Source organism: Tenrec ecaudatus, chromosome 1 (assembly GCF_050624435.1).
Source record: "Tenrec ecaudatus isolate mTenEca1 chromosome 1, mTenEca1.hap1, whole genome shotgun sequence".
Classification (NCBI taxonomy): domain Eukaryota; kingdom Metazoa; phylum Chordata; class Mammalia; order Afrosoricida; family Tenrecidae; genus Tenrec; species Tenrec ecaudatus.
Genome location: NC_134530.1, coordinates 108,535,716 through 108,563,626, shown reverse-complemented (window position 1 = coordinate 108,563,626; position 27,911 = coordinate 108,535,716). Strand labels below are relative to the sequence as shown.

Genomic DNA, 27,911 nt, shown 5'->3' with positions numbered 1-27,911 from the left:
ATACAAAACTCCTTAACAAAATACTGGCCAATGGAATATAAAAGTATATAAAACAAATAATTCACCATGACCAAGTAGAATTCATACCAAGGAAATAAGGATGATTCAAGAAAGACCATTAGTATTATTTGCCACATTGCCATGAAAAATTATTTTAAAAACATGATAATATTGACAGATGCGCAAAAAGCATTCAACAACACCCAACACCAATTCCTGTTTAAGACACTCAAGAAGGTAGGAAGGGAAGGAAAATTCCTCAATATAATAAAAGCTATATATGAAAACTAACAGCCACGTGGTAGTCAATGGAGAAGAGATGAAGATAATTCCCTGGAAAAGGAGACCAGACAAGGATGCCCCTTAGCTAAGAACATAGGGCAAAGAAAATACATCAAAGGCATTGGCCTGGTGAAGGAAGAGGTGAAACTATTGTTTTTGGCAGATGATATGCTTTATATATGGAAAATACCAAAAGCTCCACAAGGGGAGAGCTGGACGCAATAGAGGAATACGGCAAAGTGGCAGGATACAAGATCAACAAACAGAAGTCCATCGGACTATTATCCCCATCAGAAAAGACCACAGAAGAGGGGATCAAAGAGGTAGTGCCAAGCACAATAGCCAAGCACAACTTGATATATCTAGGGATATACCTGACTGAAAAAACAAAAGATTTGTAAGAGGAAAATTGCAGTACACTTGTACAAGAAACCAAGAGTGAACTCTACAAATGAAAGACTATTCTATGCTCATGGATTGGAAGATTCAATATAGTAAAGATGTTAGTTCTGCCCAAGGCACTTTATAAGTTTAATGCTATCCCAATGCAAATACTATCATCTTTCTTCAAAGAATTGGAAAACTGATTACCAACTTCATATGGAGAGGGAAGAAACCCAGAATTAGCAGAAAAATCCTCAAGAAAAAGGATAGAGTGGGAGGCTTGCTTTACCTGACTTTAGCACCTATTATACAGCCACAGTGGTCAAAACAGCATGGGACTAGTATAATGACAGATACTCAGACCAATGCAAAAGAACTGTAAACCCAGAAATAAAGTCATCCTGCATACATAAAACTAATCTTTGATAAAGGCCCCAAAATATCAAATGGGAAGTAGATGCCTTCTTCAACAAGTGGTGCTGGAAGAAATAGATATCTACTTTTAGAAAAAGTAAGTAAGACCCTTACCTCACTCCATGCATAAACTCATTGTAGATCACAGACTTTGAGATAAAACCTGACATCTTAGAGCCATCAATGAGGGAATTGGGACAAACCTGAGGACTTTGGTGTAGGGAATATATAGGAAATAGGGAAGGACACAAATACAGATGAAGCAAAAATTGACATATGGGATATACTGAAGATAAAACACCTGTATACATTAAAAGAATTCACAGAGTAATAAGAAAGCCCACACACTGGGAAAACATCGTTAGCAATGACACATCAGACAAAGGCTTTATTACTAAAATCTACAGTAATCTGCTAGCTTCCAAAAAAAAAACAAAAAACCCACCACTAATTACCCACTGAGGAGATGGGCAAAGGACCTAAACAGAAGTTTCACAGGGGCAGAAATCTGAATGGCCAATAAACATATGAAAAATTTTTCCTAATCATTAGCCATAAGAGAAATACAAATTAAAGCAACTATGAGCTACCACCTAACACCCACCAAGATAGCCCCATTAAAAAAATCAGAAAGTAACAACTGATGGAAGGGCTGTGGTGAGACAGGAACTCTCATCCACTGCTGGTAAACCTGTAGGTATGTACAGCCACGATGGAAATAGATTTGGGATTTCTAAAACAGATAGAAATTGAGCTACCACAAACTGAGGCCAGCCATCTTTGCTCCAATGTTCAGCATGGCACAGTTCACAATTGCAAGGAATACAAATGTGCTTGACACAATGGATGCACATATGGATTGTGATAAGAGCTATATGAGCCCCCAATAAAATGATTTTTTTAAACAGGAAAATAATGTGACACCAAATAAAACCAACTGAAAATGTTGCAATATCTTTCAACATATGACACACTTTATTTTATGTTTCCAGAAATATTGTCAGACACAGTAGTTAATAATCAGCATCTATCAAATAAATATTAATATTATCAAATATATAAACATTTAAATTGTTTATAATGAACAACTATGGATAAATTCTTTAAATTTCCTCACTTGTCTTCAAGATGTACTGAACTATGAGTAAAATTAAACCTGGGATCTAATGATTAATAACATGAGGTTAACATGATACACTCAACTCTTTGTTTTAGGTATTATTTGACATAAAATTCTTATAAATTTAACATAATAAAAATTTACAAAATTGCTTAATATATTTCTTTAAAATAAATGTTTAGTTTTCTCATCTTTGCTGCATATTTTGAAAGTACAAAATTTTGAGTAAAAAATGAACATTTATTGGACTATAACTTTTATTTGTTGCATAAAATGTAACAGCTAATAAATTGCAATCATATTAATTCTCAAATAACCCAATTAATATTGTGTTTTCCTAAGAATCATAACAATTAATTTAAGCTCATATAATACAAGTACTATTGAAGTAATGTTCATACAAATGGTATATATACTTCCATCATCTCTATGAGGTTTTCTTCTGGTTAGGAAGAGTCTTTTTAAACATTCACTGGAGTAGTATTGGTGTCAGATGTTCATTAATAAGAAAGTTTTTGTTTCCATTTTTTTACATATGTTTAGGATTATCAAAGCATTTTGAAAAATGAGAGATGAATTCATGTTTTCACTGTGGAATAAATTTTGTTAAATTATCACTCATTTTCTTAAATTAAACATAGTTTATATATTAGCTAGGTTAAGTTTCTATTTTATCTTATTCAGTATACTTTTCAAGTAGACTAATTTATACAAAATAGTCTCAAAGTAGTTACTAAAAATACTCAGGAATAAGAAGCAATTTTTCTTGGATGAGAAAAGAGCTTAAATTTTAGGTAGCCCTCCGGGGAAACAGAGAAACACAAACTAGACATAACTGTTCATTTTATATAAAGCATAGCTTAAGCATAATGAGGTCCCATAACAAAATGAAATAGGAAAGTCATATCAACTTCTTTGTGAGACTAGCTTAAAACCCAGATCACATAATACCACAAAATGCAAATGTTTCAGAAACAGAGTTTTTTGGAATTTCTCCAGCAATTCTTTGATATCATTATCCTATTTTACAAAAAGCAGATTCTAGAATTTGTTTAATTAGTTTGAAATAGCTTAAAACAAACATCGAAAAAGAGTAGATAATTTAAAGCATCCTTAAAATGGCTACTAACTTAAATATTCTTTAGTCAGGAAAGTTATGTGCAAGCACTGAATTGCATGCCAGGCAGAAACTCCCACTTCTTACTATTGATTACTCATGAATTCCTTAGAGAGCCTTAAGAATCATCCCCTCACTTTGGGACCGTTAAATGTGCACATGAAAGGGAAGAGCAAATAACATCACAAAAACAAAGGAGATGCCACCTCTCTCTGTGACTTGGTATGTTCAAAAATGAACATAGAACACTGATCAATCATAGTACAATATTGAAAACAGGATTGGAAGCCAGCACTATATCTCCGAAGCAAACAAACAGAAAACTCCATGCAAGAAGGAAGGGTTCAATTTGAAAGGACTTTCACCTGTTGGTGGTCCCTATAGAGATCAGTGGAAGCAGATAGCTTCAAAGGCTATGTCCTGGACCAGTGTTGAGTTCATTGATCATCTGGGAGTCATTGGCATTGATGTACCTTTTAATATCATTTATGAAGCCAAAATAATATAAACCCTTACTCTGAATAAGGATGAAAATAGGGTTATTGATGGCAAGACAAAGTTTAAATGGAATAAGCAGAATCCACAAAGTGAATTGTGCTCTCCATGAAGTTGCATGTATCTAGGCAATATTTACATTGGTAAAGCAGGATCTAACAGTAAAACATTCTGATTCATTTATTAGTGATTTATACAAGTCAAAGACTGATGAATAAAACGGGCACTTTTATAAAAATTGGCATAATTTTTTATTAATTACTACTTAATGATTTGTGGTCTCTATTCATTACAATTTTGAAGAATAGATACAACGCAATTATAGACTTTTCCTCCAGCTACCATAACTTTATTGTCCTACACGGTCTCTGGGAACGGCTTGTATAGCTCGGTTAGGAAGAAAACATTTCTCTAAATGCCACACTGTTGCCCGTACTCCCTGTGATTAATAGAATAGGATAGGTTTTTGTTTTTAAATAGTGTTTGAATAGAGGTCAGAATTAGCTATCGTTTATCAACATCAAGTGCTCTAGATACTTAATTTTGGGGTTCTCATTCTCAAACTTAAACTGCAAACAATGTTTGAAAATTTTTGTTTTCAATTGATTTTCTTCTACTATATTTAAAATACCTGAATTATAATAAATATCCATTGTCAAATTCTCATTAATGTTTTGATAATACTATAACAAATGATGAGATGACAAGTAAAATATTATTTTAAATGTTGTCTTCCTTGAAAGAGGAAATACAATGACTTAAGACAAAAGAAAGTCTTAGAAATTTTCTCTTGCAAAAAGTTGCTCATATCTTCTGTTACCTTTTTTCAACTCCCAATCTTCATGCTGCTTTGATTTTTACTCAAATACGTCCCTTAAAAACTGATTTACTGATACCTTGAAAATGTTTTTTTCAAAAATCAAATCGTTGTGAATGAGGGAGAATGCAGTTTGGAGACCCAAGACCCATCTGCAGGCAACTGGACATCCCCTTACAGAAGAATAATGGGGATGAGATAAGCCAGTCAGGGTGCAGCATAGCAATGATAAAACAATCAACTTTCTAAATACTTCCTCCCCCCTCCACACTATCATGATCTCTATTCTACCTTGCAAATCTGGCTAGACCAGAGGATGTACACTGGTACAGATAGGAACTGGAAACACAGGGAACCCAGGGGGGATGATCTCTTCAGGATCAATGCTGAGAGTGGCGATAGTAGAAGGGTGGGGTGGAACGGGGAACAGATCACAAGGATCTAAATATAACCTCCTCCCTGGGGAATGAACAACAGAAAAGTGGGTGAAGGGAGACGTCAGACAGTGTAAGATATGACAAAATAATTTATAAATTATCAAGGGTTCATGAGGGAGGGGGAAGCGGGAAGGGAGGGGGGAAGTGAGGAGCTGATGCCAAGGGCTTAAGTGGAGAGAAAATGTTCTGAGAATGGTGAGGACAATGATTGTACAAATGTGCTTTACACAATTGATGTATGTATGGATTGTGAAAAGAGTTGTATGAGCCCCCAACAAAATGATTAAGGAAAATAAACTAATAAGTGTTTTGTTCAGAAAAAGGTAAATTGAAATGTAGGGACATTGGGGAAAACTGACTGCATTGTTTGGAAACACTCATGTGCTTTTAATACTTTTTCACAAGATTTGTGTTTAGGATTTAGCAAACTGCTTGATCGATTGCTTTGTTTTACTCCTCAACATTCATGGTTTCATGTAGTGTGCTGGTTTTAATAAAGTTGCAAATGACTCCTTTTGTGAAGCAGATTCATAGAACACCTGCTATGAGAAATTATTGGATTAGGAATGGGTGAGAAAATAAATATTAGTTGTCTCATTTCAAAGAAATGTCCTCAGTGAGTAGGATTGGCTATTGTTTATGATGTATGTATATATTTAATTGAGACTATTTTTTAGTGTGTACATGTATTGTGAAAAGATTAAGAGATCAGTTATTTTGGAAGAACTATATTGAAACTATATTGAAAAATGTGTGTGTCTGTGTGCGTGTTTGCATCCTACACTTTCTTCTCTAGTATATCTGAAAGGAAAGCAGAAGCCTCCTTTGATGTCACGCACATACACTGACCCAAGTCCGCATGATATGCTTTTCAAAATTCCTTAGGGATATATTTCCTAAAAGATATATGCTATACCTTCGGGGATTTCTGCAGCATTAGATTTGCATCAAAGTAAGCATACTGTAGTGTACCAGATGACACTCTTTCAAGGCAGAGAGAAAAGTTGTTTTAAAAATAACTTATTTTAATAAGGATGTCTTGTTTTCAGAAGTAGATCCATGTCGCAGTGCAGTAGCACACCCTAAAGAATACCCATGTCAGAGCAGCACAATTTGTTGACACTTTAAAAATCATTGAGCCTTTGTTAAAAATAATTTCTTTGTACCCAAACTCATTCCCTTCATAATTTTTGGAATTAGTGAATATGCTGAGTGTATGAATGGACTTGGGGTGCTGACTTAAGCTTTGGGCGGCTCCACAAAACAATGTTGCTGTTGTTTGTAGCCCACAAACTTCTCCGAGGCAGAAAGATACGGTTGTCCATTTCTGTAGATGGACAGTGTTGGAAACCCAGTAGAGTGTCACGGTGGGTCAAAATTGGCTCGATGGCAGTTTATGGGATGACCATACATGTCTTTTTAACTGAGACCTATTAAATATTCTACAGGTCTTGTGCAAGAGGAGCCTTGGCACTCCTCTTCCTTCTTGGTACCACCTGGATCTTTGGGGTTCTTCATGTTGTACACGCGTCCGTGGTGACAGCGTACCTCTTCACAGTCAGCAATGCTTTCCAAGGAATGTTTATTTTCTTATTCTTGTGTGTTCTATCAAAAAAGGTAAGCAATGTTTTTTTAATTGGCCAGTCCTATAGTATATACAGATCTGGTTGGGAAGAAGTACCGGAAGACTGCTCCTTAGATGGGAAGATGGTCATGTCAAGGGAAACATAATTCACAGGGACAATATGCTCCATCATACTTTGGTGAGTTAGAAATGAGAGCCTGAAACGGTTCTGAGAGGCCATATGAAGGGGAGCTATTGGTTTCTTCCTGTCCAGAGGAAAGAGTGACAAAAATCAAAAGACATCTGGAAGCAGTGAGTCCAATGAACTAATGGAACACACAAACGTAAATCTTCACAACCCTGAGACCAGAAGAACGAGATGGTGCCCAACCACCACTACCAGCTACTATAAAATTGATCCCAGTGGAAGATCCTGCGCAGAGGGAGAACAATGTGAAACAAAACACAAAATCATCAAAGAAATGAAGGTTATAGTTCTAGGACAGAAATTAGTGAATCCCCAAAGATTATGGTCCTTAGTGCCTCTTCAGATCTGAAACTGAATTCACCCCTGCTTCAGAATAGTCAACCACTATAATAGTAAGGAGAGGCATTTCTTCAAATACCAATCGTAGGAAATTAGAAAGGAAGGGGGAATGGAAACAGGAAACACTGCTAGAACATGGGAGAAGTGATGGGACATTTGGGGTATTGCAATGGATGGGTTGACACAAAATGTGCATGAATTGTTAAGTGGAAAACTGATGATCTGCTCGGTAAACCTTCACATAATTTACAAGTTCAAAACCTACAGAGAGAGTCAGGAGGGGAGCACATCCTTTGAACACTGCGATTCCCTGTGCATTTCCCATCTTGGAGAGATGGACTGGGGGTCGGGGGGCGGGGCGTTGGTAAGGGAAATGAAGTGAAGATGACAAGACTGCTTCGCACATATTTTTGAATACCTTGTCAGGAGGAACGAGTCTCATGACCCTCTCAAGAAGAATATTCTGCCTAGGAAATTGCAGGGTCTCCTTAACGACGAAGGTTCTTGGCGATACGGCCAGCACAAGGCGTGCACCGATGGCTCAAGCAGGGCAGTGATTGAAGGGCGGCCCAGAAGAGACAGCAGCTTGCTCTGCTGCGCACAGCTTAGCTATGATTCAGAGCCTTCCAAATGGCACCAACGAAACAGCAGTGTATTCCAATAGCATCAGTTACCACGTGACAGAAATTATCGTTTGCATGGGTCATGGCTTATGCTTGTATTGCTTAAATTTACTATTTGAATGGGGGAAAAAAACAGAATTCTTAACTTTTCATAAGAAATGTGCTCTGGCAAGTTGATATAAGTAATATAAGTATAATTTAATTTAGTTCCTATAGGATAGTCAAAATAAGAGCAATACTTGAAAATAATTCCATGTAATTATTTTATTCCTTATTACTTCTATTTCTCTTTTTCCTCAGATCCAAGAAGAATATTACAGATTGTTCAAAAATGTCCCTTGTTGTTTTGGATGTTTAAGATAAGCATGGAGAAATATGCATAATTATAGCTACATAGAAATAGAAGACCCAAGCTGAGGATAATCATAAAATAAAGATTCAATCAACATGTCACATTATTAATTACTGGGTAACTCAATATTTTAAATTAGTTTCCCTGTCGATAGTGTAGGAACTTAAATCATAAGAGTCTAAATTACATGCCATATAGCTACAGTATGTTTTCCTACATGGCATAGTTAGTTATGTCAAAAACAGAACGGAAGATATTTGGAAAGTAATTGGTTTCTCAGGAGTGATATCACTGCGCCCAAGGAAAGATTTTATTTCTAACACAAGAAATATATGAATGTCCTGAAGGAAACTACTGGCTTGATATTTTTGTGACTCATGTTGCCTTTGAAACTAGTCCCCTACCACCTTGGTAATGAGTTCCGTTACAGAAAGTGGAACATGGGAGAATGAAGGGACAGAATATAAAAGAGTGCGAATGGCATGACTGTTATAACAGTGAGACATATTTTGAATAAACCTGTTTTATGAAGTGTGTCCCCCTATCCCCCGCTGTAAACTACAAGAGTAATTGTGGAGACAAAATAAAGAACCGAATAAAAACATTTTAACATTTTGTGAGGTGAAAAGTTAAAATTCTCTAAAACAGTTTAGGCCTTTATTTTCTTTGTTAATATTCTAAAAGAATTAAGTTTCCATGAAGGAGAAAGCAAACAATCTGATTTAAAGCTAATATAAGAATGAGGTATATATGGTTTCTATCATAGAATGTACAACAAATGTTTAATCAGTTAAACAAAAGTGTGTCAAGGTATAATATTATTCACCATCCTAAATGTAAAAATAATGTATATAAATAGACATAATCTATTTCTACAACCATTCAGTATAGTGAAAATTATCTTATTAGGCTAGGATAGTTGATATCTTCTATTTTTTTATTTAAAAATACTATAGTTCTCATGCAATATTCTCTATTCATTTACTATTTTAAAGATCATTGTTTATATGAAGGTACTCATAAAATGGATTGCTTTTTTTCCTGTTCAGAAAAATATACTTTAATAAATGCTATGTATAACAAAGAAATCAGTGATAACAGATGATTTTTTTCAGATTGGATCTATTTTCTGACAGTTTTTTTACTATCAAAGCATATCTCCTGTATAACTTCTGAGGATCCCTAAAATATTGTGCTTAAAAAGTATATAAGCAGTGGTCTCATTTCAAAAATATGCAATTGTGCTGCACATTCTGATAAAATATGCCAATACACTCACTGTTATGATTTAAAATTAATCTCCAGTGGTTTAAATGAAATCTGTCAAATTTTGTTTTAAAAATTAAAAGGTAATTTGATCAAAATGAAGCAATCCTGCATCTGTTTAATGAGTCATTTTCTCAAGAAAACCGAGTCCTTGTCTATATGTCTCATACATTTTTAGAAACTCTGTGAAAATATATTTTCATTATATCTATAATCTCTTATAGGATAAGCCAGTGACCTGTTATAATCATTGTCAACCCAGTACAATATCATAGAACTGAAAATGTAATTAGTTTGATCAATGAATATGAAACTATTTGTACTTAGCAGAGTAATAGACCTTCAAGCTGTTAAATTACATGGCCCAGGATAATTCCATTGAAGATAGAGGTAAGATTTCTAATCAGCTAATCTACATATGGAAAGAGTACCCTGGATTTTGCATGTGGACCCAGTGTGGTTATAAGTGTTCTGAAGGGATTTGTGGTGGCATAATGGGTTACCTGCTGGGCAGCTAGCCACAAGATCAGCAGTTTGAAACCACCAGGTACTCCGAGGGAGAAAGATGCAGTTTTCTACTTCCATAAAGATTTAGTCATGGAATTGTGCCGCAATAAATACTGGAGCACATATAACTGGTCGTGTTTTATTTGCTGCTTCCACCGGGTATATGCCCAGTAGAGGGATGGCTGGGTCATAAGGTAGATCAATTTCCATTTTCTTTAGGTATCGCCAGATTGCTTTCCACAGTGGCTGTACAAATCTGCACGACCACCAGCAGTGGAGGAGGGTTCCTACTTCACCACAGCCCCTCCAACACTTGTTGCTCTCTGATTTACTGATCTGGGCTAGCCTCAGGGATGTTAGGTGGAAACAGCCTAAGTTTCCATCGATAGACAAGTGGATTAGCAAACTTTGGCACATACACACAATGGAGCACTATGCAGCACTGAAAAACACGGATGAGCACATGAAACACGTTATTTCATGGGAAGAGCTGGAAGGAATTATGTTAAGCGAGGTAAGCCAGACCCAAAAGGACAGGTACAACATGAGTCCCCTGAGGTAAGTACAATCAGCATGACAGAAATAGAAGAATAAACATCCATCCCACAATAAACAGGGGGAAGCATAGATAGTTGGAGGGAAAGCAGGCCACACTTAGGGAGGTACATGAGAGCCCAGCATAAAGAAGGAGAAGTGGGGCAAGGAGAGGGAGAACCGGGATGGGGAGAATCCGAGTGGATGGTATGGGGAGGGGGGGGGAATAGGGCAGTAACCCACCCGGGGGAGAGTATCGGTTGTGTCCCCACAGATCTGGAACATGCATACGGACCCCACCACAACACACCAAACAAGGAGGGCAACGTAAAGTACAGAGGACTACACAAAGAGGCTGGACGACACGCTGGCCCAAACCAGAATTAGGCCAACCCCCACATTTGAAGGGAATACCACAGAAAACAAAAATAGATCATCTGGAGTGGGAAAAGAACTGACCCACCACACCACATCCAGAAGGAAGCTGAAACAAAAGAAGGAGAAAGGACGTAGTGGAGTACACCTGGGTCCACCAAGCCCAAGGACGATAGAACAGCTCGAAGGGCCCATCGTACAGAGAGGACCGTACGGCTGGCCACACTACAAGATGCGACATCTTGCACCAACACATGGCCCTACATGGGACAGCACCTGAGACACAGTGCGAGATGTGTGACTGAGCTGACACACTGAGGCAAACACTGGGGGCTTGCAATGGAGCAGCAGAGAAAGCAGAGCAAAGGGATCCCGAGGGAGTATAAAGGATGGACTTTCAGGCCAGGATGTGGCACCTCACAAGCTACATCTAGAAAACACTCCTAAAGACCAACGAACTGACCTTGAACTACTAGCAATTTTTTTTTAATATTTGCTATCTTTTTGTTTTGTCTTTTTTTTTACCTTGTAAATTTTGTATGTTAGTGGCTTTTCTGCTTATCAGTGTGTCAATGTTGCTTCTGTCAAAGCCATGTTCTTATGTGCCACTTGGGCGCTGTCAAAGTCATCTGCATTTGTATGCACACATTACTATATCAGCAGGTCCACCTAGACAAGATAGGCTGGACAAACAATGAGAGAAGAAAATAACGGGACCAACCGTCCTGGAGGGACATGAGAGCGTGGGAGGTAGGGGAAGGGAAGAGGTGTCGCCCAACACACGGACAAGGGAACAGCGAGTGGTTCAAAACCAGAGGAGGATGAGGAGGGGAGGACTTGTAGGGAGTGACCAAGAGCAAGGTAACTGAGAGGAATAACTGAAACCAGAATGGAGGCCAAACATGGTGGTGGGACGGGAGGAAAGAGAAAGGAAATAGAGGAAAGGAGTAGGAGGCAAAGTGCATACAGAGAAGCCTAAATACAGACATGTACATATGTAAATATATTTATGATTATGGGGGCAATAGACATATGTGTATATATTTATAGGTTCAGTAGTAGAGTAGCAGATGGACATTGGGCCTCCTCATGCATAATCCCCCAATACAATAGCATCTAGCCCTGCTAAACGGTCATTGCATGATACTTATCCTGACCCACCCTTTATTTTAATTCCATCAGATCCATTTTGGACGTCTTACTCCAGTGCTTTCCAGTAATAAATTCGTGTTGTTTAAAGCCCGCAAGTTTGTGGTAATTGTATTATGATAGCCAGGGGACATAATGACATAAACTTTTTCATGTAATATGTTTAGATGCAAGCCACTCTCCATATCATTCAGGCAAATATTGACCCCAGTGTATTCTTGTTTATCAACTGCCCATTAATAATATTGAATAAAGGATATGTTCTTTACTGTGACATATATGGACTGTCAATGCTCATCTCCAGTTTTCATTTTTCTTATGGGAGTATGTTTGCTCATCGCAAACTGCCCACCTTTCCCAGCTCAGCTTGGTTCCACGCATTTCCCATCTCAGGAATGCCCTATTTGCTGCCATCACTACAGTAACAAACATCTGTTTACCCATAACATTTTTTTGTGAACATGTTTCTGTAAAACCTTACCTAGACCACACAATGAATCACTTCCACCTGTGTACATCATGTGTTCTTGATATGGTATCTTGTGAAATGGTTGAATTTTGGGCAATCCATTGTACTGTAGATATAATCCATATTTTGTTGATTCCTGTATTTTTCAATGTTTCATCCATAGAACTCTACAACATTTTAACTAGAGGCTTACAGTTTTTCATTAGCTTTTTAAACTTGAGAAATGCTAATTATGTTCTTCCCTTTGGCTTTTTTACGGGTCTTTCCCATGTAATTATGTAACCATCTCAACTTGCAATTTGAAATTTGTACAGGTCGTTTGTTCCGGTTCTTCCATTCCTCTAGCTACTCCATGCCCAATGTAAGTGTAGGAGTTACTTTTGATGCCCTCTTTGGTCTTTTCTTTGTTTCCTGTGTCTTTCATGACCCTTTGCTTTCTGTCAGTGTTATGGTCTTGATGTTCTTGATATTAACTTCTGAGCTGCCCTAGTTGCCTTAAATGTAAATGGCTCAGTTGAACCCCTCAGAAGATACTAATTGATTGGAAAGAATCCTAATAAGATCGGTGTATTACTGAATGAACTTAACTGCAGTCATCTTCTGATCGCAGAGATATTTTTTTTAAATAAATGCTGTTTGGAATAAACCTACGCATGTATGGTCTGAAATCCTAGTAGAAGTCAGAATGTTCTTTAGTAGCAAGGGTGGCAAGATGTTATTTTATGTACTTCGAACACGTTCTCAGGAGGGACCAGTCCCTGAAAAAGGACATCATGCTTGGTGAAATACAAGGTGAGTGGCTAAGAGGAAGACCGATGAGATAGGTGACACAGTGCCTACAGCAAAGAGCTCAAACACAGCAATTGTGAGAAGGTGCTGTTCTGTGATCCACAGGATCACTATGAATTTCAACTGACCCATGACACCTAACACAGCAACATCCTGCCAGGTAACTTTATTTTTCAGTCGCATGTACAAATGCCAGTGATATTCCCCCTATGACTGATGTAGATCCCTGCTGATAAAGCATAAAGCATTATCTTTTTATAGATTTAAAGTGGTTTGTTATTTATTGAAAGCATTCAGTGAAAACCATGCTGAATTTGAGACTCACAAAACATTTTTGTGTTAGTGAAAAGAATTTGAATTGAAGACCATTGATTGATGGTTAGAACAGCATTGAGATCAGTAAGAAATCTGAAAATGCAGAACACTCTACTTGGTCTTTCTTCGAGATGTTCCATGCTGTATGTTGACATGGGAGGTATGATTAATATAAAATGAGAGAGTGAGCTTAGCAGCAAGTGATCGCTTCTGGAGCCAACGTATTCTGCTTCTAATTCTACCCCCCCCCCAACTTGAGGCATTGTAGATAGCAAAGATCTACAAAGTATATTACAATGTTATGCACTCCAAAATTGGGGAGGGGGTGTTGATAGTAAGTTTCTCTCAAAATTGTCCATAAGAAATGTGGGTTTGTTTCCTGTTGGGATGTACTTTGCCATGTATCAGCATCTAATGGCCAGGCTGCTCAACGTGAAAACGATTATCGTCTTTCTTTTCCTAATGTACCAGAAGTGGACCTAAAAGAGTTTCCAGCATGCGGTGGGCGCGGGGGTAGTTATCCTGGCAGTCAGTTAAGCTTTGCAAGTTTTCAGTGATGAGAACCATGTCCTAAAAAAGACCCCCTGCTATTGCTGCCCGCTGTGAAGAAACAACCATTGCTTCCAGCCCTGCAAATATTGTTCAAATTACCCTAAAATCCCCCTGTTTGCTGGGCCTCCTGCCTCCTGGAGAGCAGCCCCTCCCCAGTGAGGTCGTTTCTTCTGTCACTCAGTCTGTCTCCTTGGCAATCACAGCAACTGCATCTCTCCCTCAATCTAATGTGAGAGGCTTTTCCAGGAGACCTTATGTGACACTGGTGAGACAAGTAATTATGCAAAACAACACAGCTTCTTGTTTCTCAAGTGCAGTTCCCTCCTCCAGAGCCACCTAACAGTATCCCAATTTGATCTTCCCCTCAGACCAATGTCACAGATGCTCCAAAGAAATGTGTAAATAAACAAGCACCTCTCAAATCATAGACTTTGCTTTCAGAGATGCACTGTCTTGTCGTGGATGCAAGCATGGGCTCTGTATTTGAACTGCCTGGTTTAGAATCCCATTTTTACTAAATAGCCAGAGATGTGAGACTGGGCAAGCTGGGCTGTGCTTCAGTTTCTCATCTGTGAGATGGAGAGGAAATCATGGTGCTATTAGATGTCATTGAGTCAGTCCTAGATGCATGGTGATCCCAGGCACAAAGGAGTAAAACTACTTCCCGCTTCTCTGCCATACCCAAGATCCATTGCCCACGGCAGCATGGTGATGCATAGAGTTCTCGTTGCCTGATTCTCAGAAGTAAATTGTCAAACCTTTCTTCTTACCCTGCCTGGATCAGGGGGCTCTGCTGGCACCTGGTCCGCATCAGAGCTGCACGCCGGCCTTCACTAGCAGGTGGGTGGTGGCTGCAAATGAGGTGTATTGGCTGGGAATTGGATCCTGTCACCCACATCCGTGAGAAGTCTACTAATGAACCAACTCTGACCTCCTATGTTAGTGATACCTAACCGAAAATGTTTTCCCAAGAATTCTATCACTTAATATCTGGAAGATGCAGTCAGGGACATGGGGCCGGGAGTGGCAGGCACGCATCTGACCGCCTCTGGCTTCCCTGTAGCCATGAATTGGAGGTCATTCATGCATCCATGCTGCCGTGATTTTTCACTTGTCCTTATACCAACTGCTCCTTCGCATGGCACCGCTTTCCTGCTGAATTCTGTGATTTGTTGCAGTAGCCACAATGTTCACGATTAGGGGACTTTATCCTGGAAGTTAATAAGTTTCCACAAGCCAGGATCAGTAAACAGTAAGGATATAGCCATGGGTCCACAACATCACTTCTGGTCAGCCAGCAGCCAAGTCTCTCTTTGGTCTTCAGACTCTCAAACACCTGGTCCTTTGGGCTCTGCCTCCATGACTCAGGGAAACAGCTTGCAGCTCTTCTCCGAGGCCCAGAGCCCAGGTGCTGCTCCTCTGTCTGTCAGGTGGTCTCCTTGCCGTGGCCTCCGGTCTCTGCCTGGCGTCTGTCTCTACTCTGTCTCCGTGCATCAGTCTTCAGTGCCTGTGCTCTCAGCCTCTGCCACTTCAGACAGAAACTCAAATTGGTTCCACTGGTGGGGCTTTTTCTTTAGAGTCCTAGGGTCTCTAGCTGCTTTGAAGATTGTGCACAGAGGAATGGCTGTGATGGAGATGTGGGCCCCTTCTTTATGCTGACCATACTCCCAAGGAAACAAAGGGGGACTTGGTTCATACGCTCCGAATTTTGAGATGTATTACCATCATAATCCTGCCCATTAGCATAGCTCTCTTCCCAAAATAGGATTATATCTTCAGACATGGAATCCAGAATACTAATGCATCATTTAGGGAATTATTACTAGCCAGGTCATTTTAATTGACTACATCTCGATTTTCAAAAAGTGAGTATCCCACAGCAAATCACATAAATAATAACTCTTATTACTGTCACTTAGATGAACAGCTATGGGCTCTGCCCCCGTTATGTGCCAGCAGCTGTTTTAGATGCACGGTGGAATGTATCACTAAAAATCAAACAAATGAACAAAAATAAGCATCAAAACTTTTTCTATAAAATTATGTTGTTCACATTAGTGATTCACCAGTGAGTAATTTCAGGAGCAGGCAAGAAAACAGTACGAATGAAAATGAGTAATTGAAAATTCAAATCGTCGTTTTAGTTTCTCTATTTTCTACCAACTCCTCATCCACCCACATCTTCCCTGCCTTCTCTTACTCAACACCTCTAATATCAAATTTCAATTCAGTCCATAACTGTCAATAAGAATTTCAAATGCTGACATGTTTTTTGAAGCCTGGTTTGTGTACTAGATATTACCCTATTCTGCACACATAAAACTCTGCTCCTGCAAAAGTCAATATCTTTCAGGATGATTAAAATTAAAGAGATGTTCCTGTACAACTGGCACATCAATATATTTTATTTAAATATAAATACTATTAGCATATATATGAACTTGAAAATCTCTTCTTGGGACACTGTATACTTAAGCAAAGGTATTTTGTTATTCTCAGCTTTCCTTGTAGTTCCATGGAAGGGAGAAATTTGCATTGGAATTACTTGGATACTCATATTCTGTGTTCAGGATATCTTGAAGCCTTTTATTTTCCTTAGCCTAAAACTATAAAGGACGTACTCCTTTAGAAAAATAGTTTCTGAGAGGAAAAAGCAAATTAGTTATTTTGATACTGGAGAAAAATAATATAGACACTTTCAATATAAAAGAAAAATATTCTTTAGTAAACAATCCTGCTACTCATGTGAAATGCATTGAACTTTACCTATATATTTATGCTATTTAAAAGTCAGCATTTTGCCCTGAATAATAGAAATTATTTGTCACAATAAAGACATTGTATTGATTTCATATTTAGTGAACCAGGTGTCTCATTTTTTGCTATAAATGAATTAAGAATTATATTAATTACTAATTTGAAGATAGAGATATTTTACCATACTTGGTATTATAATCTGCATTCCTCACCATTCAAATAAAGAATACCTCTATGTTTTGCATCATAATTCCTTATTCTACAATGCATTAACAATGTAAGACATATTTATCATTGTGTATTTTTAAAGATTTGCTTGTACAGATGGAAATAATTTTAAAAACTGCATATAACCAAACTTATTTCTATTTATCCCAACAATCTTCAGCACATAGAAAGCTCTCTTGTTCAGCAAACACTATCTCTTTAGGAGCAGCAGTGTAAGCTTACTTATTTGCATTCTTCCATTTTCTTTATAAGACTCAAAAAGTAAGTAGGTTAATATAGTTTTTACATGGACATGATGTGAATTTTACACATGAAAAGTTATATAAAAACAGCATCCTTACAAAATGAGTTTAAGGCAACTTACAAAAATATATAAAGACAGTATAAATGTCAAGTGCCCGAAACAGTTGAATCAGAGGCAAAATAGGGATACAATAAAATATGGAGATGAAAATATTTAGCAAAACATAAGTGGTTTACTCATTTAAACCTCTGCAACAAACCCACTGCAAAACTAATGCCTTAAAACAATGGTCTCACATTTGTGTGTTTCTCACAGAGGCCTGCCTGCCTCTCATTAGGTTATCTGAGTAGTCAGTTATTGAGTTACTCATGAGGACACAATCTGAGGGCAACTGGAGCCACAGTCATCTGACACGTCTTCTAACGTGATGTAGACATATCTCTCAGAGCTCCACAAGGTTGCCAACCAAGCACTACTTACAGTCTGTGTATTTTTCCTAAGGTTCACACAAAATGGTTGTTGGGCTTGTTGAAGCCCAATAAAAATATAATAGGTCCTTCTGACCTTTATGCAGAGTCATAGAGCTTGCTTCTTTCAAATCAGTCAGTCACAACAATATCCCCATCTGCACAAATACTAAGGAGAAGAGATAAATACCAATTCTTAATGGAGCAGTGTCAAGGTCACATTGCATAAGAATATGTGGGAAGGAGAGTATCACTGAGGTTATTTCGGAAAATATAATCTTCCATAACAGTTACACTCTTTGGAATATAGATCATAGCAATATCCTTACATCAGACAGCAATGAATTTCATAGGACATTTCTTATAGCCGCCTTGAACACTAGTCAATGAAATCACATTTAAGAACAATTCTTAAAGACAATACATGCCATGAAGGTATAAAATTATATGGCTGAGCTAAATTTACCAGTTGAGTTGTTCAAAAATATTGATTAACGCATTGGGAATAAAACTTAAGTCAAATACCTGTTTGATGTAAATTAATACCTCTTCACCTCAATTATTCCAGGAAGAGTCAATTGTTTTATTAATAAGTAAACCAAAGGAATATCTCAGCAGGCCATGAAAATGATTTGGTGATTGAAGCCCCAGGGTTCTACCTCATGTACAAAAATGTAGCATAAGGGAATTAGTTTCGATAGAAACTCATTATAAGCAACATGATCAATCTACATGAATATTTACAAATATATTGATCATAATCTTAAATTCAAGATATTAAGAGTAAAATCTGGTGAGTATAAAAATGTACAAGTATCTCTCCTTTGTTTCATTCATTTGTAACTTCAAAAACAGATTCAGACATAGGAATATGTAGATAAATACATTTTTCTTCATAAATATTACATATGAAATATTTGTGCTATATTAATATAATTATGATTAATTATATTCAAAATAGTGTAACATTTTATAGTAATGTCAATGATCTGATAATATAATTATGAACGCAGTCAAATATTTCACGACTTATAAACACATTAGGTTCTGGCATTACTCCAAACTATTGATGTCAATGAGAAAATAATATTTTCACATAGTACACTGACTGGAAATTAGAGGAGAAAAATATTTAAAATTAGGAGAATTCACTAGAAAGAAAAAAAATTAATATAATATTCCATTGTGAAATTTTCAAATATTTAGACAAACCAAAAGTAATCCTGTCACTTAAAAGTTCCTCTTTCCATATCATTCTGAGTTAAAAGCCTGTGCCCTAAATCAAAGTGGACGCGCGGGACGGATCTCATTGAGAACAGACGTTGCTGTGGAACGTTTCGAGATAAATGGCAGAGCCGACAATTAGCGAGGGCGACCCACGGCGGGGAAGAACTCCGGAGCTGGGCTTCACGGCAGCAGGGGAAAGGGGAAATGGAGATGATGGGTTACGTTTAAGGGAAAATGAATTTATGGATTAGTGAGGAAATGAGAGAAGCTTTACATGAAAGCACTTCGCAGGCCGCCTCCCCTGCAGCTACACAAAATTGAAAAGGCATCTACCGAATCTGAAAACGGCATTCAATGACATCTCCTAGTCTACCCGTAATAAATGATTTGTATGCAGTACTTCCAAGTGAGCTGAGAGTATTACAGACTACTGAGTCAGACCGAATCACCCTACAGACCCAGCAGGGGACCCTTGCGATAATAGCGGGAGAGTGAGAAATCCTACGTTAAACAAGTGTTTTTCTCTGGAACGCCGGAGCAGTACAACCTACGAACATTGCGCACATCCACAGATGGCCTTAGCTCTCGCCTACTCGCCTGACTCTGACAGTGAAAGCAAGTGGCGCCAAAACATTGTGCCTTGTCGCCACAGAACCCTGTTTTCTAATCTGCTCATTCTAGCTGGGGTAGTGGGCTAGTGATTGCCTCCTGGGGCATTGTCGACGTTAATGTGCTTGAAATGAAGACAACTGCTTAGGGTTTAGTGGTATTTGTTGTCAAGTGTAGACGGTTGAAGATGATTATAAGCTGATGGAAACTCGAGTAGATGTTTATATGGAAATGTAAGGCATAAAAACAGACATGCTAACAAAACCCCACCATTTTAAAATCAGGAATGCTTGATAACTTTGAGAAATTGAAATCGTTATTAGAACAAAATATCTGTAAGGGAAAGATTGTGTGTGAAATTCTTCTTTTCCTATAGTATGAGAAATAAACAACATTGTATTAAGATTTACATGTAATAATAGTAAAAGGTCTTGGTCAGTTTTTATGATGAAAAACTATATGAATTTACCAATTTTAATAATTTTCCTATTAAAAAGTTTCAAATGTTTGGTTTCAAAGTACTTAACATACAAAAGTTTATTATTCAATTTCTGTTAAGAAACAGGACATTTTTCTTTTAAATTATCAAAGTATTTATATTTTCAACAATATAGTCACTACTCTATATAATTTAAATGTAATTAATGCTTAGAACCCAAAATTTTTAAATGAACAAATTAAACATCTCCTACATTTTGTGTCATGTCACAAAACTAATACAATCTATGAGAATGAATTAATCATAGAACCACTTGGTCAATGTATAAATATTTAGTAATCACTAATAAAGAGCAAGTTGCTCTGGTGTCACTGTGGGTAAGCACTGGGCAGCTACCCACTGGCTTCAAACCCAGCCATCTCTCCACAGGAGAAAGATGGGGCATTCTGCTCTCTCACAGTCTGGAAAACCCTATGTGGGGTCTGTTGGTTGACTATAGCAAAGGGTTTTGTGTTTTAACACAGAGCAAAGAGCTCTGCCCAGTTCAAAACTATGAGCGATTCCCCAGGAGAAATGACATGGCATTTCTGCTTCCCCAAAGATTACAACCTAGTAGCTGACTCTAGGGGGCTAATCGCTTCTATGTCATAGAATCACTACAAATCAGAATTGACTCAAGAGCCCACAGAAACAACAAAGAGCAAGGCATTCTCAAAGAAGGTGCTAATAAAAACATAAACGAGAGCTAGACCTTGCCCTAAAGAAAATAAAGCTTAAGTTTCATTTGGTAAAGCAACATGTATGCAAGTACATTCATATAATTAGATCCAAGCTTAATTACACTGGCATCAGGTGGATTGGATTCAAGCCCCTAGCAACCCAATGGATACATCGACATAGATAGATGATAGATAGGTAGTTACAGATATTAAAAACAGGAAAAAATCATAAGACTAAGAAGTAAACGTGTGAAATTGAAAACTAGCTATAATTAAGCATGAACCAAGTCTAAAAATTTTTGGCATGGTAAAATTAACTGATAGACCTCTGATAAGAAAATCAACAAAAAAATATGACCTGCTGTATCCAATTCATATTAAGTATGAAGAACAAAATTAAAGTATTTATACTACCTTATTTCTTATGCCCAGACCAATACATAGTATCTTGATAATCTGAGAAAAGTTGTCAAAGATTTTATTTTATTTGAATTTACAATCAAAGGCCATTGTAGCAGCAATCAAGACATTCAATGGCACATTGCCTTAGGCAAATATGCTGCACAAGACCGCTTTAAAGTGTTGAAGAGCAAGGATGTCATGTTGAGGACTAAGCTGCACCTGACCCCAATCCCAGTATCTTTAGTCACCTTGTATGCATGCAAAACACGGACAATGAAGAAAACGACCAAAGAGTGTTTGATGCCTTTAAATTATGATAGTGGCAAATAACACTGAACGTACCATAGTCTGTAAGAATAAGTCTTTCTTGGCAGAAGTGGAACCAGAATGTTCCTAAGGAGTGGGGATGATGTGGGCTCATCTCATCTTTAAATAGGTCTTTATTTCACACCTATTCAATCTTTATGGACTGGATTGTGTAGTTCAAAATGTAAGTTACAGTTTCTTCTCCTGTACTTGAGAAATTAGGGACCATTTCCTGGAGAACACCATGATTGATGAAATAAAAAGTCAGAAAAAGATGAAATCCCTTGAAAAGAGGTATTGGCAAACACAGTGACTGCGATCATGGACATTCAATCACCGTAACAATTGTGAAGATGGTGCAGGAGCACCCAGTGTTCAGTTCTGCTATACATGGGGTTGCCAGGAGTTGAAACGACTGTCGCAGAACAGCATATCATGACTTTTCATAGAGTCTATTCAGACAATATGATACTGGTCAGAAAATGGACACATATATCATTAAAATCAAAGGAGAGGCATCCCATTGACTCTGACTCATAGGGACCCTGTGGTCGGTTTGCAAAGCTTTGTAAATCTTTCTGGGAGCACACAGCCTCATCCTTCTTTTAGCTGCACCTGGTGGTTTGAACCCCCCACCTTGTGATTAACAGGACCTTATATCAATAGAGCAATAAATATATAATCTCACACCTATTATAGTCAACTGATTTTTGGCAAAGGAAGACAGGATACTCACAAGTGAAAAAACAGTCTTTTCAACAAATGATGCTGAAACAATTTTAAAAATCTAGACATAGACCTTACGCTACACACACAAAATATTCAAAATGGACTACAAAATAAATATAAAATGCAAAACTCTACCACTTAGAGAATGAAATTCAGAATATATATTTTTAATGAGTCTTCTGATTATATAAGAAAAAATACAACCCAAGAAAGAAAACAACTGAGGAATTGATGTCCTAGTTTCCTAGGGCTTTCGTGACAAACTACCAGAGGACAGATGGCTATAAATAATAAAAGTTTATATTCTTACAGTTCTGGAAGCTAGAAGTTTGAATTTATTGTTAACAAGGCGATTTATATTTCCCCATGCATCCTGTCCCACCACAACCACCTGACCAGCCCCCCCACCCCCACCCACCCCACTATCTCTTTCTCTGGGTGTCAATGAGTTGTAGAAAAGATCCAAAGATCCTTTTCTGTAAGGCTTTGTTAGCCTTGGGCATTTGTGGGCATTCATTGGCTTTTCCTCCCCACCCCACCCCACCCCCAACCTCAATTGTCAGTTAGCTGACTCTAGTTCAAGATGACCAACCTAAAGTATTTCAGAGTGGTACTGCTCTTCACAGCGCTTTCAATAACAGCTTTGGTCTTTCTTAATTAGGTTAACAGGCCTTTCTTGCAAGATGCTTTTGGTGGAATCAAACTGTCAATCTTTTGATAATTATTGGTCATGTTAATTGTTTATACCACCCTAGAGCCCCATTGGATAACAGAAAGATCCTTACCGGTTGTCTTCTTCCTGCGTAAAATTGTGTTGTCATTTTTTATGAAACCATATTCATAAGAGATCAGAAAAATAACCCCTCCTACTCAGTATGATTTAACTGATATCTTCAAATAAGTAGCTTATTTACAACCTGGGTTAGGCTAGCTTCTTCACAGAAGCACAGTCAGTGATTCCACACACACGCGCACGCACACACATGTTATGGAAGTAGGAATGTCTAGTCTGAGTTGCATGGGTCAGATGTTAAGGTGGAGCATTCTCCGGACTTCCGTAGCTTCAGGAGCTGACATAATCAAGATCAGCAGGAATATCACCGGTCTGCTATCAGGCTGCACAGGTGGATGGTTCTATTGTCTGCAGTGTAGGGCTATGATCGGAGAGGCAAATGAAGGTAAGGTCAGCAGGTCAGATGGCAGGCTGCTGATGGCTCCAGGGATCAAGGTCTAAAGAATTAGAGATCAGTAAGCCTGATACAGACTCCTGAGTAATCAAAAAGGAAGCATGATTTTCCACAGTGTCTACTTATATAGGAAGTAGGCCACCTTCCCTAGGAAACTTCCTTTCACTTTGCATCAAGACTGTAACCTAAGTAAGAGAGCCGCATTCCACCCCAAATTTCTTACAACTAACTGGCTGCTCATTAAAGATCCCATTATGAACTATAGTATATTGTGTTAGGTCCCATTATAGGGATTACTAGGTCTTAACTTCCCAAACTACTGAAAATCTTGACCTAGCCAAGTTGACGCAAAACCTACTATAATATAAGTAAGATCAAATTTACAACATACATTTTTGAAAGCCACAGGCCAGTCCACAAGAGTGGGACCTCATTAAAACAAATAACCATCTGTTCCACAAAAGACATTATAAGACAAGTCACAAACTAAGAGAAATATGTCAAAAACACATACTTGACAAAACACTTGTATTTAAAGTATCCAAAGAACACAATTTCTTATAGTAAAAACCAAACTCATTGTTCAATTGGGTAAGAGAGCTGGACAACTCAAGGAGGAAAATAAGCACCTGGAATATAAGTACATCAATGCTGCTAAACCTCCTTTGCCCTTAGAGAACTGTAAGTGAAACCACCGCGGAATTCTAGGCTCTACTTACTGTTGCTGTTGCCATTAGCTGCCATCGAGTTGGTTCCCATCCACAGCAGCCCTCTGCACAACAGAAGGAAACCCTGCGTGGCCCTGAGTCATCCTCAAGATGGCTCCTAGGCGTAAGCCCATTGTTGTACCCGCTGTAGCAACCTATCTTCTTGAGGGCCTTCCTCCTTCCCGCTGTCCCGGTACTTCACCAGGTGTGGTGTCCTTTTCCAGGGACAGGTCTCTTCGGATAACCTGGACAAAGTATGAAAGACGAAGTCCCCCATCCTTACCTCTAAGGAGCACTCTGGCCATACTTCTTCCAAGAGAGGTATTTTGTCCTGTGGCAGTCGATGGTACTTTCAATATTCCTCTCCAGTATCACAATTCAAATTTATTGTTTCTTTTTCAGTTCAACTTTCACATTAATATGAGGCAGCCAATACTATGTGGTGCCACCAGGCTCCTTACTATCCCACATAGAATGTTAACAATACGGAGGCTAAGCGTGAGATATTTGGTAAATCCATGTGTTATCACAATTTTTGAATTTTAATAAATCATTTTATTCAGGAGTCTTACAGCTCTTATGGCAATCTATACATCCATTGTGTCAAGCACATTTGTACATGTTGCTATCATCCTTTTCAAAAATTTTCTTTCTATTTGAGCCTTTGGTATCAGTTCCTCTTTTTTCACTCCTTTCCATCCTCATGAACCCTTGATAAATTATTATTATTTTCATATCTTATACCATCTGCTGTCTCCCTTCCCCCATGTTTCTGTTGTTCTTCACCTGATAGTGGTGGTGGCAGCAGGGGGTGGGGAGGGGTAGGGGTGGGTTATATGTCAGTCACTGAGATCGATTCCCACTTTCTCCCCACACCTTCCCCCTACCCTCATGTATAGCTACTCCCATTATTGTTCCTGAAAGGTTTATCTGTCCTGGATTCTGTTGTGGAGAGCTCTTATCTGTACCAGGGTACATGCTATGGTTTTGCTGGATTTGTAAGGTAGAACTGGGGTCATGGAAGGGGGATGGGGAGAGCATTAAAGACCTAGAGGAATGCTGTATGTTTCATCAGTGGTATACTGCACCCTGGCTGGCTCTTCCCTTCCTTGTGATTATTCTGTAAGGGGATGTCCAATTGTCTACAGATGGGGCTTTGGGTTTCCTCTCTGACTCCCCTCAGTCACATCAATACTATTATTTGTTTTGGGTCTTCTGATGCCTGATAGCTGATCCTGTTGAGACCTCATGATCACACAGGTTGGTGTGCTTCTTTCATGTGGGCTTTGTTGCTTTGCAGCTAGATGGTCACTTGTTTAACTTCAAGATTTTAAGACTCCAGAAGCTATATCTTTTAATAGCTGGGTACCATCCGCTTTCTTCACCACAGTTGCTAATGCACTTGCTTTGTCTTCCATGATTGGGAAGGTGAGCATCACAGAATGCCAGGTTATTAGAACAAAGTGTTCTTGAGTTGAAGGAGTACTTAAGTAGAGGCCTAATGTCTATTTGCTACCTTAATACTTAATATATAAATATATGTGCATAGATTTATATCCCTATCATTATTTATAAATATATTTACATATGTATGTGCCTGTATTTAGACCTCTATAAATGTCCTTTGCCTCCTAGTTCTTTCCTCTATTTCCTTTTACTTTCCTCTGGTCCCATCATGTTCGACCTACAATCAGCTCTCAGTATTCCCTCTCAGCTACATTGCACTTGATCAAACTCCACCAAGCGTTCTATGCCCTCCTCTTCATCGAGTTCAGATCACTTGTTGTTCCTTTGTCTCTGGATTTGTTGGTTCCTCCCTTTCTTTCCCCCACCTCTCCCTCCCCCATGTCCCGCCCAAACCATTGGTCCCATTGTTTTCTCCTTTGGAGTTTTAATCCTGCCTATTTTATCTAGATAGGTATGGAGGGGGGGGGAGGGTAAACAGCCTATAAATAATTCCAGTTCTGTCTGTTGAGCCTTATGAATGTTTTCTGATGAATTTTGATGAGGTGCCAAGTCCTGCCCCCTGAAGTCTATTTTGGGGATTCCTTCTGGACTTCATTGCATTGCTCCCCTTACTACTCTGTTGCGCACCCTCCCTGCTTGGCCCTGGTGTTGGGGAGAGGGGGCGGGAGCACGGGGGTGGGATGGTGCCCGACTGGGCACAATTCCCACACTATCTCCAGTGTTGCTCCGTAGCACTATGGGTCAGTGAAGGGACGCTGTGTCTCATGGTGGGGCTGGCCCTATTGTCCTCTGTGTGCATTGGCTGCTCTGAGCAGGAATTTACACCTTGGGGCTTGGTGGGTCAGGATGTAGTTTTCTCTCTCTCTCTCTCTGTCTCTCTTCTCTCCTATCCTCTCCTCTTCTCTCCTCTCCTCTTAATTTTCTCTTGTATGTTCTGAGCAGACCCACACCTATCCCTGGGTTGAATCTTCAGTGCTGTCCTCTGTAGTGCATTCTTCTGGAGAGGGGGTCCACGTAGCTGGGATTGGGGCTGTCCCCACAGACCTCACTGTTAATTAACTGCTCTGTGCCAATATGTAAGCCTTCAAGTCTTGGCACACCAGATTGAGGTCTGGTACCTCTCTCCATTTTCTGTGAAGACATAAGCAATAGCCTCCCCATGAGTGGGCTAGTACCCTGTTCCCCACCTACCTATGTCCTTTTTAAAAAAGTTCTATATAAATCTAGAACTACTCTAAAATTTTATTTTAGAAAACTCAAGGAAATATTTAAAATATTTTTTCAAGTTCATTCGTAATTCAACCCATATGCAAAAACTAAAGAAATGTTTAAAATAGAAATGATGTGCTTTACATTTTGTGCTTTATACTCTATTGTTGGTGGCTGCCAGCTTAGTTTATTTCAATGCAAATTGACGTCACATGTACAGAAGAACTTCTCTATAATTTTCTCAGGACTGTAACCTTTCAGAAACAAATCACCAAGCAGTGAATTTGCTTTTTAATTTGTTTCATAAAAATATTACAGCGTGAACAGAAAAGTGGGTGAAGAGAGACATCGGTAAAAAATTATATGTTACAGATTAGCCCTTGAGTTATCACATGTTTGCGTAATGAAAAGCAGCACTATGGCCTCCTGGTTTTTGTTTGGGATACGTTATCATTAGTCATTTATTTCACATATTCTATTGAAGCATGCATTTGTTCACGCCGCCATTCTCAGAGATTTATTCACAGATGTACAAGAAGTAACAGTTTGACTTAAGATAGAACTTGGCTGTGAATTTGGAACTGCCTGTATATTTTGGAATAAAGTTCTGATCCATTACTCAAATAACATATATAACCAGGAGTAAACCTCAACATTATGACTGAAATAAAACGGGATACATGAAATCTTTGGACTCTGACCATGGGAACCAGTTAAAAATAGTTAACTCGAGAAAGACTGGCCTGGGGTTGAGAAGTAAAGGCTCAAAGAACACTGGGATGCATTGCCTAGGTGCAAAGTAATGGTACAGACCCACGCTGACGGAATGAATGGCCAAAGGAGATAGGCGAGGTGGTGGAACTACTTGTGAGGCAACAGGACTTCAAAAGGACGGGAGTAAAGTTCAGTAGCTGAGCTTGGCACATGTGGAATTTAAAGCAGAGATTTTATATGTTGTGCCTGTGGTGTCACCAGCCCACATGTTGGCAGGAGGGTGTCACTGATACTGAGCTAACTACAATAGCTTTTATAGTTTCATAAATCTCAGATTCTAAACTGGAGACATGAGTGGGAATTAATCAGTGTCAAATATTGCAATTTTGAGA

General features: G+C 38.5%; 1 protein-coding gene across 1 annotated transcript in view; it reads left to right on the top strand.

Annotated features, from left to right (window-relative positions):
- ADGRL4 (adhesion G protein-coupled receptor L4) overlaps window positions 1-8,163 on the top strand; it is a 176,192-nt gene extending 168,029 nt beyond the window's left edge. The window contains exons 14-15 of the mRNA XM_075540139.1: window positions 6,515-6,683; window positions 8,101-8,163. Of these exons, the coding sequence (XP_075396254.1) occupies window positions 6,515-6,683; window positions 8,101-8,163 (232 nt within the window). The remainder of the gene's footprint in view (window positions 1-6,514; window positions 6,684-8,100) is intronic.
- The last annotated feature ends 19,748 nt before the right edge of the window (window positions 8,164-27,911 follow it).